Source organism: Cydia amplana, chromosome 20, assembly GCF_948474715.1.
Source record: "Cydia amplana chromosome 20, ilCydAmpl1.1, whole genome shotgun sequence".
Lineage (NCBI taxonomy): Eukaryota > Metazoa > Arthropoda > Insecta > Lepidoptera > Tortricidae > Cydia > Cydia amplana.
Genome location: NC_086088.1, coordinates 9,768,093 through 9,788,188, shown reverse-complemented (window position 1 = coordinate 9,788,188; position 20,096 = coordinate 9,768,093). Strand labels below are relative to the sequence as shown.

The 20,096-nt window shown below is 36.8% G+C and overlaps 1 protein-coding gene across 1 annotated transcript; it reads right to left on the bottom strand.

Annotated features, from left to right (window-relative positions):
• Positions 1 to 212: 212 nt before the first annotated feature.
• On the bottom strand, positions 213 to 19,739 carry LOC134657478 (vacuolar protein sorting-associated protein 16B). The gene is made up of 11 exons (XM_063513046.1): positions 19,591 to 19,739; positions 18,236 to 18,383; positions 16,391 to 16,575; positions 11,573 to 11,709; positions 10,201 to 10,228; positions 9,331 to 9,478; positions 8,230 to 8,366; positions 7,311 to 7,400; positions 6,863 to 7,018; positions 664 to 789; positions 213 to 291 (listed from the first exon to the last, which is right to left on the bottom strand). Exons 1-11 carry the CDS (start codon positions 19,660 to 19,662, stop codon positions 271 to 273), a joined length of 1,248 nt encoding a protein of 415 aa, XP_063369116.1. The 5' UTR covers positions 19,663 to 19,739; the 3' UTR covers positions 213 to 270.
• Positions 19,740 to 20,096: the final 357 nt, after the last annotated feature.

Below are 20,096 nucleotides of genomic sequence, written 5' to 3'. Positions count from 1 at the left end.
TAAAATGTTGTTGCCAAAACATTTTACCGAGGCTACGATATATTTAAAAGAAAACAGATTCCTAGTAGTAATAAAATAACCATTTATTTCAAGTACTTACTTAGATATATGTATAAATATTTTGAGTACACTTAGATCAAATATGAAAATACAATTCAACGAAGTTTTAAAAGTGTAAAATCGAATAACATTCACTTTTACAAGAGAGCAATGTTTTTATTGAGATTTTCCGTATCCGGTGTCTTGTTTCTTGATTTTTCTTTCATTTTCTCAGTTTTTCCATTTGATGGACTGAAAAAAAAAGAATATATAATATTTAATTAAGTATTACTGCAATGTTCTGCTGCCAGAGTGCAGCACTAGCGCCTTTCGTAAACCATAGAGCAACTTATACATACTGTGTCTTAAACTGTTGCGCCTTGACAATAGAGGCGTGTTCAGATATTTGTGAGCACCTTGGCCGCTCCGATATATCTGATGGCGACTGTACATTGCCAGGGAAGATTGAAGTTAGTTGTATTTTTAATTGAGTTAAATTTCATTTCCTCGAAAATTTTACGAGACAATATAAAAGTTACTTTGTTTGTTTCGATGAAAGTCGAAATTCCATTGAAACCGAATGTACATTGTAATGCACATTGGGCAACACGAGGTTATACTCACATTGTCTCTAAGCGTATTCTCGACTAGTATGAATTCTTCTGACTGGGGATTTAATGTCATCTTGTAGTTCTGGAGAGCCAGTCTGTCTTTCTGTTTCGCGTATGTTTCTATTACTACGGAATGTATCTGAAATATGCAAAAAAAACATTTTTGGTACAAGCTTTTATTGCTGACTGTACTTTTCTTTCCACAGACAACTAATACTCATCGAGACAATTCTAAAAACACCAAACACAATTAGGTTGCGTTGTTTTATCACAGAGTACTTCCTATGACCACCTCCTGTCTCCATCATCAGATCAGCTCCATGGTACCATAATATTGCATTGTCACCCGACTTACACACGTATGGAAATTTTCAGCTTCATCGGAAACCGGGAAGTGGGTCAAATTTAGGTAACTTGCAAGATTTGACCCGTACAAACATACATAGATACAATGCAAGTAAAAGCTTGTAAAAAACGACAAGTGTCTTGATAGAAGGGTTTGTATTTGTGTCTTTGTCTTGCGTATATCCTTACCTTGAACACCTGTGCCAATCGTAGTCTGTCTTGTGACGCGGCAACCTTATTGACGCATGTTGCAAGCAACTGTCTACTGGCTTGCATCTCGCTCAGTCTCGATATGAGGGTTTGTATTGGTGCATTTGTCTTGCGTATATCCTTACCTTGAACGCCTGTGCCAATCGGAGTTTGTCTTGTGACGCGGCAACCTTATTGACGCATGTTGCAAGCAACTGTCTACTGGCTTGCATCTCGCTCAGTCTCGATATGAGGGTTTGTATTGGTGTCTTTGTCTTGCGTATATCCTTACCTTGAACGCCTGTGCCAATCGTAGTCTGTCTTGTGACGCGGCAACCTTATTGACGCATGTCGATAGCAACTGTTTACTGGCTTGCACACAGATATAGGAAGGAAGGAGATCGGGCATGCCCGGTGATTTGTATTGAATACGCCTGTCGCAAGTTCTCGAACCCACACAAAGCACCAGTAATTATAAAGACAACTCACGCACACACCTAAAGTACGCACACTTGTAGATGGACGCTCCTATTGCACAATACACGCGCATCATTTCAATGCCTGTGTACATGCGAACGACCAGCGAGTCGTGTCATCACGCACGCACACAACGATAATTACGGGAACTGAGCCGGGACACCGTGATATCGATATTTGATCGACTGTCGGAAAAGACTGTGTGTCGATAACTTCATGAACTCTATTCAAATATAAATATTCGGAATCATTGTTCTTAATTGCCTATTTATGGAATAAATTTACTTGTTAAAACAAGACATTTGATTTAAGTAGATATTAGTAGTTTATCAAAAAATAAGGAATGTACGGCCATATTCGAACTTTAAGATACGTCAAATACTAGAGATTGAAACGTGAAACGATTGACGTATCTTAAAGTTCGAATATGGCCGATACAGTTACATAAACTTTACGTAACTGTAAATTATTATGCTTAAATTGCTTAATAATGTACAGTTGCATATATTACTTTATCTACCTACACACATATTAAAAAATGTCATATGATGTGTTCAAAAAAAGGCATTCGAAATTTGATTGCAATAATAACATCGAATTTTTGATTATTAATTTATTATAGAGCAATAAAAAACAATAATTTTCTTATCTGTGCAAATGCACGCGGGTATATTAGGGTCAAACAGATTACTGTGTTATCGTCTTTCCTGTAGACATACACAAGAGTTAAGACGATTGGAAGGCCCAATGCCCTTGAGCGTCAGGGCGGAGCTAAGCGCTCTGTACCCGCACCACCCGCTTACCCCGCTCGCTGCGATCGTACGTGAATTTTGTATCGCTGCACCGCCACGAGGTTCAAAGAATAAGATACAGCCCAGAGGCGTGCAGTTGGCGCTATACTCGTATACCTTTTGTTTGCAGCCGTGCGATTGCCAAGTCATTATATGTATTACAAATTAAAGATATATATTTGATACAGTTTTAACACCCCCTCGCACTGATTAAAATAACCGACTTGGTTTCACATTACATCTCAAAACTTTTTTGTAGTAGAAGCGTTGCGAGACTTGCACCTTTTTACATGTAATGTTTTTGATGGGATCTCATCTCTTTTTGTAGACAGTCCTTCTTTTCGGGTACTCATACTATGTATACACATATCATAAAGAAACACATCTTCATTCATACTCACATCGTACATCGTAGTGTACCTTTACTTTACTACCTACTATTTGTAAGAACTGCAACAGTAACTTTGTAATAGCAAATATTTATATGGGATTACAAACTTACTTATGCAGTTCTTAGATCTTTAAAACGTGACTGATATTGCAATATTTTTAGGTTTTAAAATTAAATTTAAAAACTACTTATATTTAAAATTTGAAGCTTGTGGATATACTAGAAGTACCTTAGAATTATGATGATCGTAGGTGAGTGAGTGAGTGAGTGAGTGAGTGTGTCAGTGTCGAAAATAAGGAACTTTGACGTACAATAATTCTTAAACTACTAGTTCAAATTGAATGTTTTTTAAGAATACAGTGTGTAAATCCAATACGGGCGAATATTTAAACGGTGGTTAGCATAGGACCTAAAAAGTATATTGAGATAGATTTTACTTAGAAATGCATTGAAAATTATAACCATACAAAATAATTCGGCCCGCAATGTAATACACCACACACGTTACGGGATACGAGCTTTTTAAAGTAACTGTCAACGCTTGTTGGCAGTTACTATGAAAAGCTCGTATCTCGTAATGTCATTATCATCTTGTTTCTTAATGTTTACAGTACATTGCTGCTCGGTACATGTGGAAAAAATTAATCACGGGGTCATAATTAAGTGTAACTTAAAAAAACATCTTAATTAATGATAAGACGGGTAAATTCTATATCTGGTTTAATTTATTGCCCGTATTTGACTTACACACTGTATATCTTAAGCATGTTTAGCCCTATATATTACTGAAAATTCAGGGTTTTAGCTTCAGCCAGCACAAAATTACAGGACGTCGAAAATGGCCTGAATCGCTTCGAGAAAAGGATGGTACGGCCTCTTTTTTTGCTCGACTTGGCGGGGGCACTGCCGTGCCCCCAGATTTACTTAATAAACTAACATCATTTTAATTGGTAACAATCCTAAAAATGTAATGGTTTCTGAATCAAACTACATATATAGTATATACCTACAACATAAATTGCCAATGTTGATCAATTTTTTTTAGAAATTGAACTTTATTAATAACGTTAAATTTTAATGGCAATATGTCGGCGCATGTTCGAAAACATTTTTTATATATTTCAAATGAAGCTTTCTCAAACATAAGTGGAAATATTGTCATTACGTTCGTAATAATAGGTGCGAAACACCGTGTTGCGCGCGCTAAAGCGCGTCACAACCAAATCAACATTCTGCAGTTATTTAATCTTTGGCCACAATAACTCCAATTTTATTGCACCTCGGCTCAGAACAAGCATGCAGAATACAAGGAAGGCACGGAGCGACGAGCGACACAGCCTCCTCGTCTCAAAGCTAGCACACGACTGCCGGCCACGCCTTTTTCGAGCTACATACGCACAAAATGATGAAAAATATTCGATTTCTTAAAAAAAAAAATTATTTATTAACATTATTCTACGTTGCATTTGTAGTATCTGTTAAAACAATTATTCTAGTTTAAAAATAACTTTAATCGAATAAACCGTTTACTAGAAATAGGCAAAGTTAGTCGCAAAACGGCCTGTCGTAATGTTCCTTTTTTGGAAAAACTATAAGTCATAGGGATCAAGTCAAACGTTGGAAATGTTGTACATAAAACGTAAAATCATATATATTTTTTTCATATTTTTTTGTTGAACCGTTAAGAAGATATAGACTCTAGAATGTTAGAGTTTTCGGCCAAAAACGGCGTCTAGCGCCTTAAGGGCTATAAGAAAAATGTACAGTTAGCGCTAACACACTAGTTTTCTCTCCTGTGGGCAATAGTTAACAGCTTGTGGGCATGTAAGTAATGATTTTATCATAGTTCTCTAAATAAAAGGAGGACCTTTTCACGTGGATAAGGGTTAAATAAGAAAATTAACCTTTATAGCCCTTAACTCTTGTGTATGTCTACAGGAAAGACGATAACACAGTAATCTGTTTGACGCATTACGTTTAATATTTATAGTCAATTACTGCCCAGTAAAATGAACCCGAGACCTCGTGCACAGTAGGCAGACACTATAGCAATCTGTAGCATCACTCAAGGAGAGGCTTAAAAAATTGTGGCTTTCCGATACATAAGTAATTCGGTTTTCCTCGATTTTTCTTTAGTTTCCTTTACTTTTCTGGTTCGAGCTCATATCTATTTATTTATGATATATATTGAGTATTTATTTATTTTATTTAGGTTATATTTATATATATATATATATATATAAAATATATACACGCTTTATTTTATATATTTTTAGTATTTCTATTTATGTTTATATATATTATTTGTAGCAATGTGTATTCAAAACTTGCATTTCATTCATTTTAGTGATTGTACACTATTGTTTTTGTTTGTCATTCATCGTTACTTTTGTTTATTCGTTTCCTCAAAGGTTAACTGGAAGAGATCCCATACAGGGATAAGTTCGCCTTTGTTGTATTTAATTTACTCTGTAACTATTTTTCTCGTTTTTATTTCCATGTGCAATAAAGTATATACATACATACATACATACATACCATTAGGTAACCAATTACACAAAATTTATACTAAATAATATTATAATAATATATTATATTAGAGACAAAGACACCAAGCGCGAAGCGCTGGTGGCCTAGCGGTAAGAGCGTGCGACTTGCAATCCGGAGGTCGCGGGTTCAAACCCCAGCTCGTACCAATGAGTTTTTCGGAACTTATGTACGAAATGTCATTTGATATTTACCAGTCGCTTTTCGGTGAAGGAAAACATCGTGAGGAAACCGGACTAATCCCAATAAGGCCTAGTTTACCCTCTGGGTTGGAAGGTCAGATGGCAGTCGCTTTCGTAAAAACTAGTGCCCACGCCAATTCCTGGGATTAGTTGCCAAGCGGACCCCAGGCTCTCATGAGCCGTGGCAAAAAATGCCGGGACAACGCGAGGAAGATGATGATATTATATTAGAGACAGTAACCATCTTTAAATTTTTAAATTATTTTTAGCGTCAACTAATCCTGGGCTGGTTTTATCGATACGTGTTATAGGTGCCGCACAGCACTATCCAAGCGGAGCACATCGCTGCTGCACTATGAGAAAATTTCTCATTGAGTGAATCGTTTTGTACCCAGTTCATTGCGGCGTAAACACTGTACTTTGCAATCATGTTACTTGTACAGCAGCAATGTATAATGAAACATATTAAATCACAAGCAAGTGTAAGCTTACATGGATACAAGTCGGAATATTACGTTGAATTCGTGGTTTTATTTGAAATAAGTAGTGAAACCTGTGAAAAGTGATCCCATTGGTCTGGAAATTAATCAAATCACTGCGATGTTTACAAGTAATTATTGCACAACTCGGCATTTTGGTAAAAAACAGAAGTTTTTCGGTGAACAGCGCGCGTGCATACTCGGTAACAACGGACGGCGAACTGGCGGCGTTGTATGCTCAATGAGCTAACAACTGCGACACGGCCGCCGGCGGCTTGTCTGCTCTCTAGTATTATATGCTCTGAGGGCTTGTATCTCGCTCAGTCTCGATAGGAGGGTTTGTATTGGTGTCTTTGTCTTGCGTATATCCTTACCTTGAACGCCTGTGCCAATCGTAGTCTGTCTTGTGACGCGGCAACCTTATTGACGCATGTCGATAGCAACTGTTTACTGGCTTGCATCTCGCTCAGTCTCGATAGGAGGGTTTGTATTGGTGTCTTTGTCTTGCGTATATCCTTACCTTGAACGCCTGTGCCAATCGTAGTCTGTCTTGTGACGCGGCAACCTTATTGACGCATGTCGATAGCAACTGTTACTGGCTTGCATCTCGCTCAGTCTCGATAGGAGGGTTTGTATTGGTGTCTTTGTCTTGCGTATATCCTTACCTTGAACGCCTGTGCCAATCGTAGTCTGTCTTGTGACGCGGCAACCTTATTGACGCATGTGGCAAGCAACTGTCTACTGGCTTGTATCTCGCTCAGTCTCGATAGAAGGGTTTGTATTGGTGTCTTAGTCTTGCGTATATCCTTACCTTGAACGCCTGTGCCAATCGTAGTCTGTCTTGTGACGCGGCAACCTTATTGACGCATGTTGCAAGCAACTGTCTACTGGCTTGCATCTCGCTCAGTCTCGATAGGAGGGTGTCTATGGGTATGTGGGAAGAGACGGTAGTTCGGCCGAGCCAGTCCTGAAACCACAGACAGACACAACATTTATTAAATTATGAGAACATATGCAAGTAGGTACCCGCTATTTTGCGGCACATTCTGTTAAAATGACTATGACAAAAAAAAACATAAAAATAGCGGTGGGCCAGCGCGTCGCTTCTTACTGACAAATTCGTATATCGTCTAAGAAGTTTGATAATTATTTCAGTAACTATCGCTGTGAGTGCACTGTGTTCGTTGTAAGCTAAGGAAAGTATCTAAAATAAGACAAGAATTTGTCACTATTATTGGGATTGACATATTCGAATTTACCTTTTTCGTAAACAAGGACTCGACGATATCCCATTTTCCGGACTTGGCGTGTACATTCAGTACAACCCAGTCGTACTGGAGGGGACTTATCTGAAAATTAATAAAAAAATATCAAGCCCACGCCAAAGTCGTGCCAGTGGCTGGCACAATAGGGTATTTGACAATTTTTTATGAATGGTATCAGTCGATCAGGTTTGTTTTGAGGATCAAATGTCTGTATGGGACCCGTTGTCTTAAAGCAATACAAAAGTCACAAATGATGGTCAAAGTCTGGCACCCGCACTTTACTGACGTAACGCTTCATAGAAAATGGCATTACATCGTGACGTCACCATGTAACGTTAGAAGTTTCGATGTATGGAAAACAAGGAAATTGCGATTTTGTCGGTGAAATATTGCGTTTATGTACCATATAGGTTGCTTTACAATATTTTTTAAATAAAATGTAAGGAGTCGAATGGTATCATTATTTTTTTACTGTTTGGAAGTTTAAAAAAAAAATTTAGGTACGGTCTAAGGTACTAAGGTCTTGTACTTATTTTTTTATTATTCTCATATATTTCAAAATTTTCATTATGTATTGTGATAAATTGCTCATTTTCTATCTATTTAACTAGATTTAGTTATAAAGTTCAATGTGTCAAATACCCTATATAATAAAAAAACTAAATAACAACGAACTCACAGTAAGGTCAATGTGGCTAATTCCGTCATAGGGACTATTCCGTCTACTAGCGTTTTTCTCGACCAACGAACAAAATTGATAAATTCATCGAAAAAGCAACGACTGCTTTTAGTTTCAGCAATCAAAAGCAAATGTTTTTTTTTACTACGTGAAATATACGCTCGTGGACAGAATAGTCCCTATGACGGAATTAGCCACATTTAGTTTAGTAACGAAAGGTACAATGTTACAAACCTGCTGTCTCTGGCAGAGAGTGAGAGGTGACATCATATTGCCGGCTCCTTCGTGCCAGTGATTGGCACAACAGTATGCCAGACAGTATAATGCTGACTTGTTATCGAGAACCGGTTTCTGCGCGAATTTCTGCCATTCTGTTAAAAATGATCGATTTAACCTTTTGGACGCCAATGACCGATATATCCGCACCGTAGGTTCAACGCCAAAGACCGATTAATCGGTCACGGCCACAGAGCAACATCGACCTACGTGCATATACATAAAGTTCAACTTCAGTTTTGACACTTCAATGATGTGGCGTCTGAGTGACAGCTTTTGTGTTTGACACGGCGTGGAAAAGGTTAAAGACTAAAGTCGCAAATATTGTTTTGTTTTACAAACCAATCAGAATAGAGGTTAGAATAAATTTAAATGTGAAAAAATTACTGCCTTGGTTGAAACTTGAACTCACGGCCTCTGGATCGATACTCCAGCGCTCTGCCAACTGAGCCACCAAGACCGCATTCATAGCCACCGAATCTTCCCACCATATAGGTCTCGTTGGGTACAATTTACCTAGTAATTTGACAAAGTCTGCTAACATCTTCGCTTGGTGCGCGTCTATCCCTGGCTAGTTAAAATGGTTGGCAACAAGGTTGGTTACCTTCCGCATCAAGTCATCCACTAATCTTTGTTTTTACATTATAATTTACCTAGTAATTTGACAAAGTCTGCTAACATCTTCGCTCGGTGCGCGTCTATCCCTGGTTGGTTAAAATGGTTGGCAACCAGGTTGGTTACCTTCCGCATCAAGCCATCCACTAATCTTTGTTTTTACATTATAATTTACCTAGTAATTTGACAAAGTCTGCTAACACCTTCGCTTGGTGCGCGTCTATTGGTTAAAATGGTTGGCAACCAGGTTGGTTACCTTCCGCATCATGCCATCCACTTAATCTTTTGATTTTTTAACATTACCTATAATTTAGCTAGTAATTTGACAAAGTCTGCTAACATCTTCGCTTGGTGCGCGTCTATCCCTGGTTGGTTGAAATGGTTACCTTCCGTATCAAGCCATCCACTTAATCTTTTGATTTTTGTTTTTACATATTATTTTACCTAGTAATTTGACGAAGTCTGCTAACATCTTCGCTTGGTGCGCATCTGTCCCTGGTTGGTTAAAATGGTTGGCAACCAGGTTGGTTACCTTCCGCAGTAAGCCATCCACAGAGCCGCCTGTGCGCATGTGTTGTTGGAATTGGTGCATCTGAAAACGAAATATCGCTTTTGAGCGACCGAGCGCGAAGAACGAGCGAGCGACCGTTTCTATTTGGGCAAAAACGCATTTTATCCGGCTTATTTCTTTTTTTTGTCTACTTAGCTGTTCTCATCTACAACAGGTCACATTTCTTAACTGAGTGAAATTTAATAAAACAAAACTTCCTTGATACACACACATATAAATTAAATATATTAAAAACGGGTCACTCACGTATTTTACGTCGAGTCGCGTATGTTCAGTCTGCGCCGGTCCGTCACCGTCAACGCAAGCTCCTGATGATACTACTCGATACGGAGTGAAACATGTCGAGCGTTTTCGACTTAAAATACGTGAGTGACCCGTTTTTAATATATTTACCTAATATGTAAGTGAGTGAAAGTAAGCAAGATCAATAGGTCGAAGATTGTTCGACAAGTTTCGTTACATAACGAGGAGCTTCAACTAGAGCATGCGTGTATCACTACATAGTATAAAACAAAGTCGCTTCCCGCTGTATGTCTGTCCCTATGTATGCTTAGATCTTTAAAACTACGCAACGGATTTACGACGACACGGTTTTTTTTAAATAGTGTGATTCAAGAGGAAGGTTAATGTATACCTAATTTGTTAACCCGTGCGAAGCCGGGACGGGTCGCCAGTATTTAAATAATAAGTTGATTATAGGGATTCAAGTTAGTAATTATTTAAATAGAAAAAGTAATACTTACCGCTGCATCCGGAGATCTACCCAGCATTCTAAAAGAAAAAAAAAACATGAATATAAAACCGGAAGTGCGAGTCGGACTCGCCCACCGAGGGTTCCGTACTCTTTAGTATTTGTTGTTATAGCGGCAACAGAAATACCTATATACATATATTTCGGGGATCTCGGAAACGGTTTTCGGGGGCGAAAAATCGATCTAGGTCTTATCTCTGGGAAAACGCGCATTTTCGAGTTTTTATATGTTTTCTGAGCAAAGCTCGGTCTCCCAGATATTATTGAGTATTTGACACTAGGTAATTTAAAATTAATGATTTTAGACAATATATGAAATAAAGCACCAGAAAATTAATAGAGAAACGTTGACAACAGCAATTTTTGGACACAATTTATATTTTTAAACCCGTATCATAAAACTATACAATTCCATATCAGCAAAATCGTTTTGACAGTTCGAAAAAAAACGGCCAAGTGCGAGTCGGACTCGCGCACGGAGGATTCCGCACCATCAACAAAAAATAGAGCAAAACAAGCAAAAACAAAAAAACGGTCACCCATCCAAGTACTGACCCCGCCCGACGTTGCTTAACTTCGGTCAAAAATCACGTTTGTTGTATGGGAGCCCCACTTAAATCTTTATTTTATTCTGTTTTTAGTATTTGTTGTTATAGCGGCAACAGAAATACATCATCTGTGAAAATTTCAACTGTCTAGCTATCACGGTTCGTGAGATACAGCCTGGTGACAGACGGACGGACGGACGGACGGACGGACAGCGGAGTCTTGGTAATAGGGTCCCATTTTTACCCTTTGGGTACGGAACCCTAAAAACGAAACTGATTTGACTAGTAGTCAAATACCCTATAGGCTACATGACAAATGTTTATTAATGGTCGATCGATCAGGTTTGTTTTTGGGATCAAATGTTTATATGGGACCCACTGCATTAAAAGCAATACAAACGTCAGAAATGATAGTCGAAGTTCGGCAGTTGTACCTACTTTACTGGCGAAACGCTCCTAACAAATTGATATGTGAACGTGACGTCACTGTCACTGAGAGCCCATCTTGAAGTATGGACAAAACAAGAAATTTGCATTTTTGTCGGTGAAATATTGCGTTTATGTATATAGTTGCCATACAATCTTTTTTTGGATAAAATGTAAGGAATCGAATGGTATCCTTACTTATTTACATTTTGGAAGTTAAGAAAAAACTTTAATTTTGAAACTTTCACGTCCTGTATTTTTGTATAATTTCCATATATTATTTTAAATATTTAAATATTCACATTATTGTGATAAATTGCTCATTTGCTATCTATTTTACTAGATTTTGTTATCAAATTCAACATGTGTCATCATCCCTATTGTACTTACGTAAGCAGGTCAGTCAGCTCCGATATTTTCCCCTCGTTTTGAAGGAAGCTAATATAGTGGTTGAGTGCCAGAGGTCGTGAGGACAATAGCTCGTATACTAGTTTCTTGTTCAGGGTCTGAATCAGGAACAATACTACCTGTAACAAAACGTTCTGATCAATTACATTCTGATATTTGCATGAATCTAGTATTTTAAAGTGTCATTCAATAGAACTTGCTAACTATGTAAAAAAACCGCCATACTAAAATTGACACTGAATGTCAATTTACTAGTAACTTTTGTTTCATAAGCCCTTTTGATTCAGAAACGCGTTACTTTTCAGGATTGCCATAAAACAAGCTAAGCAAACCTAACCTAACCTATATAGGATAACCTTACGAAAATCCTGAAAAGTTACCGGTTTCAGTTTTATAACTAATAATAATACAGATCTGATCTGTTTGGGCCTATGGTTGACTGGTAGACAATGCCATTTGGTATTCAGTACGCCATTTGTACATTGTTGTATATATTTTGTGCAATAAAGTTTAAATAAATAAATAATATGATAAACAATTATAGGATTAAACGAACTTACCTGAAGTGAAGTTCAATCCTGATTATATGAAGTATTTATTTCTGGATAATTAACAATGTAGTACATCTCGCTCGCTTGCCAATGTACGCGAATTTAGAGCCGCCATAAAAGAAAAAATCACCAACTGTCACGATGACACTTCATATAGTTTAGAGTATTCATACACTAATTGGGAAGTAACCATGGATCCATGGTTACTCGAGGAGGGTGGGGATATCCCTTATCCAGAAATAAATACTTCATATAATCAGGATTGAACTTCACTTCAGGTAAGTTCGTTTAATCCTATAATTATATTCGTATTTATTTCTGGATAATTAACAATGTAGATGTTTAGAGAAGAGAATTAAATAATTTGTAAAAACCAAATATCTCAAAAATCTACCCAAAAACAAGCACTTGTCTTTTTGGTAAGAATATACATATATATCTATATATCTATAATGGATACCTATCTCTATATATCATCAAAGGTAAACTAAACATAAGTTGCTATGAGACATCTTAAAGTAGATCAATGTTAAAATAAAAATTCTCCTTCCTATGACATGGGAATTATCAACAATAAAATTAGAGTCTGCTATTTTAATAGGTAAATACTTTGAGAATCAAAGATTTACTGTATACAAAATTTTGAACATGTAAATATATCTAATAAATAAGTATCTAACAAAAGTAGCAGACTAGTTATCTGAAGCATCCCTCCATTATATTAAAACATTAAATTCACTGGTGAGACCTGCCCTTATGATCTTTACCTTATCCAATGTGAGACATGATAATTGTCATATGTAAAGAAAATATAAAAATATTATTACCCCCTCTTTTAGTACTAAATAGCATCTAAGTAATGTATGATATATAAATATAAAGCCTCCATAAAAGAAAGAAGACATGTGAATGGCTACTAAAATACCTTGTACTTTCTTGTTACTTGTCTAAGATACGTAAGACAAGGTTTTAAGACATTATGATGCCATATTTTTCTCTTATATTGTATTCGTTTATTCCAATAAATACATAATTTCATTTTATTAAAATTGTGTCAATAGTCATAGGTTCTGGGCATCACCCAGTAAGTAAAATCTTGACACTATTAATTTTTCTTAGCTAAGGTCTTCAAAGAGTTTTGCTATTCTAAGTAAACATAAAAATAAATGTACTAGCTATTTGTTGAAACATGAAGTAACTAACCCTGTAATCTTAGTTTCAAATTCTCAAGTTGATTTATTATTCGTGTCATACACCCTTAAATATACTCGCATTGCTTCTCATGCATGCAATTAAGCGTAATTGATTGCATGTCCATATTCTAATCCGAATAAACTCTTCTTTCCCCGTTTGGAGAATCTTGAGACATGTTTGGAGCTGTTTAAACTAAATATAGTAAATTTGTTACTACATGGTGACTTAACACCAGATAGTTTACGTTAGAAGGGATTAAGTACCCTTATTTAAAATATTGTTAAGTACTTAACTAAGCTAAGTAAGTATTCACTTGCTTACTTGCTAATTATGCTAAACGGGGTATTACCAATTATATAGCCTACACTTAAAATACGATAAATTGCTTTCCTAGCTACAACAAGTTTCACTTTGTATTATATTTTAATAATTTATTTCCTCATCATCATCATCCTATCAGCCAGAGGACGTCCACTGCTGGACATGGGCATAGGGAATATTTTATTTAAGTACTTATTATAAATATCTAGAGGTACTTATATAAAAAGATGATCCTGTTGGGTAACATTCTTTCAATTATTTGTTCTAGTATTTCTCACCACTACAGAATCTAACAAAATAAGCAGTTTAAACCAAAACAACATGTAATTAGGTAAAATAATGTAAAACATTTATTTAGGGACTGTGTGAATTATAAAACCACACATATGTATGTGGATCGGTCTGTGACGTTTCGTGTATTATCCCATAATAAAAACCGCAAATCACTTGTAAGTGACATATGTTCGTACTTCGTATGCTGTACATATGCATACACCTCGAGAATTCTAAATAGGTACTAAGAAAAACAGAAATTGACTATTTATATAACATAGTCATGAGTTATTATGGATCGACAGTTTGTCTATAATGCCCTGTTAAGTGCCCAAAAATATCTTCATAGATCAGCTTGAACAGTCGTAAGACTGCTGAGAGGTGTAACTATCTATCCACTTTCTGTTGGATCTTTCTGATCATATTCGTACAGAGAGTATAAAGAAAAGCATATAAATGCAACAAAATGATCTGTTGTACATTTTATTATACTTTTGAAATTGTTTCAATTCACTACTGATTATTTATACATTTATAATTGATTAATTAGATCATTAGAGATAAAAGAAAAATATCTATTGCTCATTATGGCATAAAATGGGCATAAAGCATAATTTTACTTTCGGAATCCAATCCTTCTTTCATTTCAGCTCTACTATTGATAATTGTCTCCGATGGACCTGACCCATTATCATTAGCCCCCCAACCGTTCAAAGTAAATTTACAGTACCAAGAGGTATCAAACATTCTAACACAAATATAAATAAATACGTAAGTAATTATATTATCTTCATTTTATGTTTTGGGCTTAATTTGGCTAAGCCCGTTACTGTTTTAAAAAGTCAAGGATTCTGCTATAGAGATTTGTTACTACACTACTGTTCAAAAGTTGGGAAATGTAATATAGCTATTACATACTTACCTATAAACCTAACTAATTATCTACCTACCTACCTACTTATATTATATTACATACCAACCTAACCATTTCTCTTTCTTATCACAAATGTATTCAAGTCTGCCATTTAATGGGCATGAACTTGTGCTAAACTGAACCCTATCATTTTGTAAAAGGGTTCCAAAAAATAAATAAATGTTACCACTGGCTTATAAAGGTCTGAAAGTTTGATAAATAAATGAGTTTGAAGCGTTGGGCTATAATTTAATTGATATTAAATATCCATCCAATGGCTGACTGATTAAGATTTCATATGTAGGTATAGTTTCGGTATTGTATCCTTGTTCACCTACAGTCTTGTATTTTATACAACATACTTCTCATTATCTTACATTTGAAAGTAATAATAAACTCACTTAATTCAGTATATAATATCTTTATATATCTTTTGAACATTTTCACCGAAGGCAATTGGGCTTCAAGAACTTAAAATTCCCATGCTCAACTGACTGAGCTATCCGGGGACATTTCATAATTTTGTTCACACTATAATTGTGACATTTTGGCTAAAATAAATTAGTAGCCCTTGAAGGGTTATGTTATGATGTTATGATATTAGAATTTTTTAGTAAACTTGTATGGCAATTTACCAAACTGCCTGAAAAGGGAACAAGTTATCCATATTCACACAATATGATATATTATTATGAAACACGCTCAAGCTATAGTAAACTTGTAAGAGTGAAAAAAGTATAAGCCATTAACCCCAGGATATGACCTTCACAATAAGGCAGTGGTTTGGATCTAGTCCTTATAAAGGCTGTTAAATAGCATTCTTTTGTACACTAGTATGTGTGTGCTGTACACTGCCACGGCACTTATTTATTTTATTGTATTAGTGCAGGTTACAGAAGTTTTGATTAGCAAAGAAATAATAAAAATGGTGGGCCATTCTTAAGCCTTAAAAGGGTTCAGCATATATTATAAATGCTTAGCATATACATTAATCCAGAGGCATTATTCCAACAGCATCCAGAATATTGTTATTATTTGTAAACAGTAAGTAGATGCTTAATTAGCATACAATTTGTTTAATGCCGCTAGCGGGCTTGCTAATGACAGAATATCATCTATATCAGAATATGCTTGTAAATGATACAGGATCACATCCATGAGTGTGACGAAATTCATGCACTGAATTTCAAGTGCTAATGAAGTGTCATCGTGACAGTTGGTGATTTTTTCTTTTATGGCGGCTCTAAATTCGCGTACATTGGCAAGCGAGCGAGATGTACTACATTGTTAATTATCCAGAAATAAATACGAATATAATACATTATAAATAAATAAAATAAAATATCATTTATTTCAGGCTTTTCACCCATAAAACACAGAGACAAATCACACAATACATAACACAAGTACTTAAACGACACAATAACAAACTATATAGATACTAACAGAACAATACAAACTAATGAAAATAAAAATGAAAATGAAAATAAAAATGTCAACATTATGACTTAAAACTTTATGGGAAACAAAGGGACCCTGGGTTATTACAGTTAGAATGGCATTGCCATCTCCGACAGCCCCGGCTGCATCCAGCAGCTCCGTCTTGCTCCGCAGACTCCGGTGACTGTGCAGCGAGCAGGCCCGGCCTAGAACCAGTCTTCGGATGGTTGTGGACACGGTTTGCTCCTGGGGCTGGGCCGCTTTGGGATCCTTTCCGGATTGGGCGAGGAGAACTGGAAATATTATATTGTTTTTTGTACTATTTTAATTTTCATATAAAAACCTCTCCTTTTTCCTATGATATGTTGTTAATGTAGCCTATAAATAAATAAATATTATAGGACATTCTTACACAAATTGACTAAGTCCCACAGTAAGCTCAAGAAGGCTTGTGTTGTGGGTACTCAGACAACGATATATAAATAAATAAATAAAATAAATAAATATTATAGGACATTCTTACACAGATTGACTAAGTCCCACAGTAAGCTCAAGGAGGCTTGTGTTGTGGGTACTCAGACAACGATATATATAATATACAAATACATAAATACATAGAAAACAACCAAGACTCAGGAACAAATATCTGTGTTAATCACACAAATAAATGCCCTTACTAGGATTCGAACCCAGGACCGCGGCTTAACAGGCAGGGTCACTACCCACTAGGCCAGACCAGTCGTCGCCTATGTCACCTGGGATTACTGAAACTTCTTTCATCAAAATGGGCTTAGAAAGTGTTGACACTATTAAAACATGAAATAAATATATATGCCTTTTATTCATACATAAACATTAAAAACATAAAGCCGCGTCTCCATTACGCGCGGCGGCCGCGCGAGCAATGCTCGACCGCGGCAAGCCTGTATTTTGGCTCGCGAGCCAAGTTCGGCGCCATCTTGAACTATAGCGCGGCGGCCTCGCGCGGCAGGCGATCCGACGAATCCGACGATCGATCAGTTTGTACTCGGGAACCATGGACGTACGTCGTCGTGCAGCTGCCGCTTTTATAATTATTTATCATATTATTCACAAGAAACCTAAACGGAAAGTTCGATGGTGGATGAAAAAGATGTTTGTGAGACTTATGGAAGACGTGAGTGATGTTACATTACAAAATTTCACAAAAATGACATCAGAAGATTACGAACTTTTAAAAGCATTTTAATTCCATGCATCACTTCTTAATGATCTGTTGCGATAATCACTACATTTACTATTCCATAGAAACTGTTTAGTTCCGTATAATTTAATTAAAGTACGACACTTTTCATTATCCATGTCTGCTGCCGCGCTCGCGAGCCAACTGAAATATGTACACATCCGTCCCAACTGCGCGCGAACATTCCTTTGCCGCGCGCCGAAACACCGACAATGAATGGTTCGTCGCGAGCCGCGTTCGAGCGAGCGAATGATCGAGTTGGCTCGCGAGCCAGCCCGGTATCGATTGCGCGCGGCTGCCTAGCGAGCCAATGTTCGATAGCTTGCCGCGCAATATGGAGACGGGGCTTAAGAATAACTTGGATCTTAGACAAACTTAAAAATCCTTATTTATTTCCTTTTATAGTATGAATGGTTTATTCAGTTTAAGTATAACTTATAAGTAACCACTTTCACACCAGAGCAGAGGCCCGTTTCTCAAAAGCTTGTAACTTGTAATACAAGTGGATGTCCCTTTCTAACAAAAGCTGTCAAAAAGTGACATCCGCTTGTATTACAAGTTACAAGTTTTTGAGAAACGGGCCCCTAACCCTCTCTTTTTAATCTTGGCCCTTTAAATCCAGTTGTGCCCCGCTATCTCTAATTTCGTTTGTCCAGTGTGCCAATGGTTGGCTACTTCCAAACAACCTTAGCAAAATTGTTACGACATATATTTATTTAAAGCTAACTTACTCAACTCCAATACTTTATTAGACACCAGACTGGACAGCGGGAGCGTAGCCGTTTTCACATTGCTGATGCTTGTGCCCGAGAACAGGCTGTCTTCCGCTTGGCCTGGTGTCTTGTTCTGGCCAATAGCTAAGATTTCTTGAGGTGAGAGCTGCAAATAATAAAATAACCACAAAGTGAATCTTGCCTACTTGGGATTTAGCTGTCATTTGCCCTACCTAGGACATGGATTCCTACAAACAGCAACACTCTTAACCTTTCAACGCCAAAGACCGATTAATTGGTCACAGACCACAGAGCAACATCGACCTATGTGCATATGCATAAAGTTCAACTACAGTTTTGACACTTCAATGATGTGGTGTCTGAGTGACAGCTTTTGTGTTTGACACGGTGTGGAAAAGGTTAACTGTCTATCGGTGGACCTTATGCCTTTTGTAATAAGGTATACCGATGGACAGTTAACAGTGTGAACAATAGTACCTAACTTCGTGGTTTTAAAATTGAATTAACCTACCTCTAATGAAATTTGAATAATTATTAAATGGAACAGAGTTGCTTTTGTTTCGTTCAATTTTAAACCAAAACAATTTCAATTCTATTTCTTAATACTAATTGACTCAAATTTGACTGCTTGATTTCTCATATGGTTGGCTGCTAGAGGTTATAATTGGTAGCTTAGTATGGATAAAAGTTTCAAAATAAACTGCAAGTTTAGTCTAGATACTATTACTAGAATAAAAAGCCTCTCACTCAGAATTTCCCCATACAATGATAGTTGTTTAACACATTCATTGCCACCCAGCCAAACAAGACAGCCGCGTCAGGCCACAAAAATTTCGTCATATAAAGCTGTAGTACCACGATCCCGACTATCGGGTTGTCCAGCTTGGGAACGAAATCATAAAATACCCAATAGTCGGGTTTTCGCACCGAATTTGTTAAGAAGACACAGCTACGTATATGGACGTGTTTAAAAGACACGGCTACGTATATGAACGTAAAGTCGCTATATATAAAGGCTTATATTTTAATATGAAATAAATATAATAGAAGTTATTGTTTGTGTAGGTCATCATCATTGGCCTTAAAGTCTATTACAGACTATTGAAACAGTGTCAGGTAGGGCGACGTTTTTCGTGGCTATGTAAGCCAAAACGGGAGCGGCAAACACGACCACAGGCCTGGCAGGTGTAATGTGCCCGTGGAGAACAGGTGTCGGGCTGATGACGCTTGGCTCACTCTTGCGAGTGACTTAAACTTAAATCAAGCGTCGTCGTGAATTTTACGCCCGTCGAACACCAGTCGAATGGAGACATGTAAGTACATATGCAAGAAATACTAATATTTGCACTCACGACATCATCGTCAAAGCTAAACGCTTTAGCCTTGGTTTCACTGGTATTCCAATAATCGTCCTCGTCGTCCATATCATGTACAAATAAAAGCCTAAATCAGATTTTATTTAGAAAATACACGTAAACAACATTAATGTTTATTGACATGACTTTTCAAAATCACTTGCAACAAGTTTACTTCTTTTCCATGGCATTTGAAACTTACACTAAGGAAATCTCAACATTATTACACAAGAAATAAAGCCTAGTTTGTTTTAATATTTTTACCAAAACGTGCATGTGAAATTAGCTATAGCTTCCACCATGCTTACACAGAGAATGTAACCGAGGTGACATTGACAACACAGGGCTGTATTTTTGCGAGTAAAACTGCTCATGCACAAATGTCTGTCAAGCCCGATTATGTCAGTAGCAATGTAAAGCAAACTAAAGTATGATATCCCTAGGAATAGGAAACGAACAAAAAACAGCAATGTACACGAACAACGATGATATGTAAACAAAAC

Excerpts from the sequence above, each read along its gene's own strand:
- LOC134657478 (XM_063513046.1), bottom strand. The coding sequence starts at position 19,662 with ATGGACGACGAGGACGATTATTGGAATACCAGTGAAACCAAGGCTAAA. Across the intron at positions 9,479-10,200 it reads GTAGATCTCCGGATGCAGCG|ATGCACCAATTCCAACAACA; the intron begins GTAAGTATTACT and ends TTTCGTTTTCAG. Across the intron at positions 8,367-9,330 it reads AGACTTCGTCAAATTACTAG|AATGGCAGAAATTCGCGCAG; the intron begins GTAAAATAATAT and ends CATTTTTAACAG.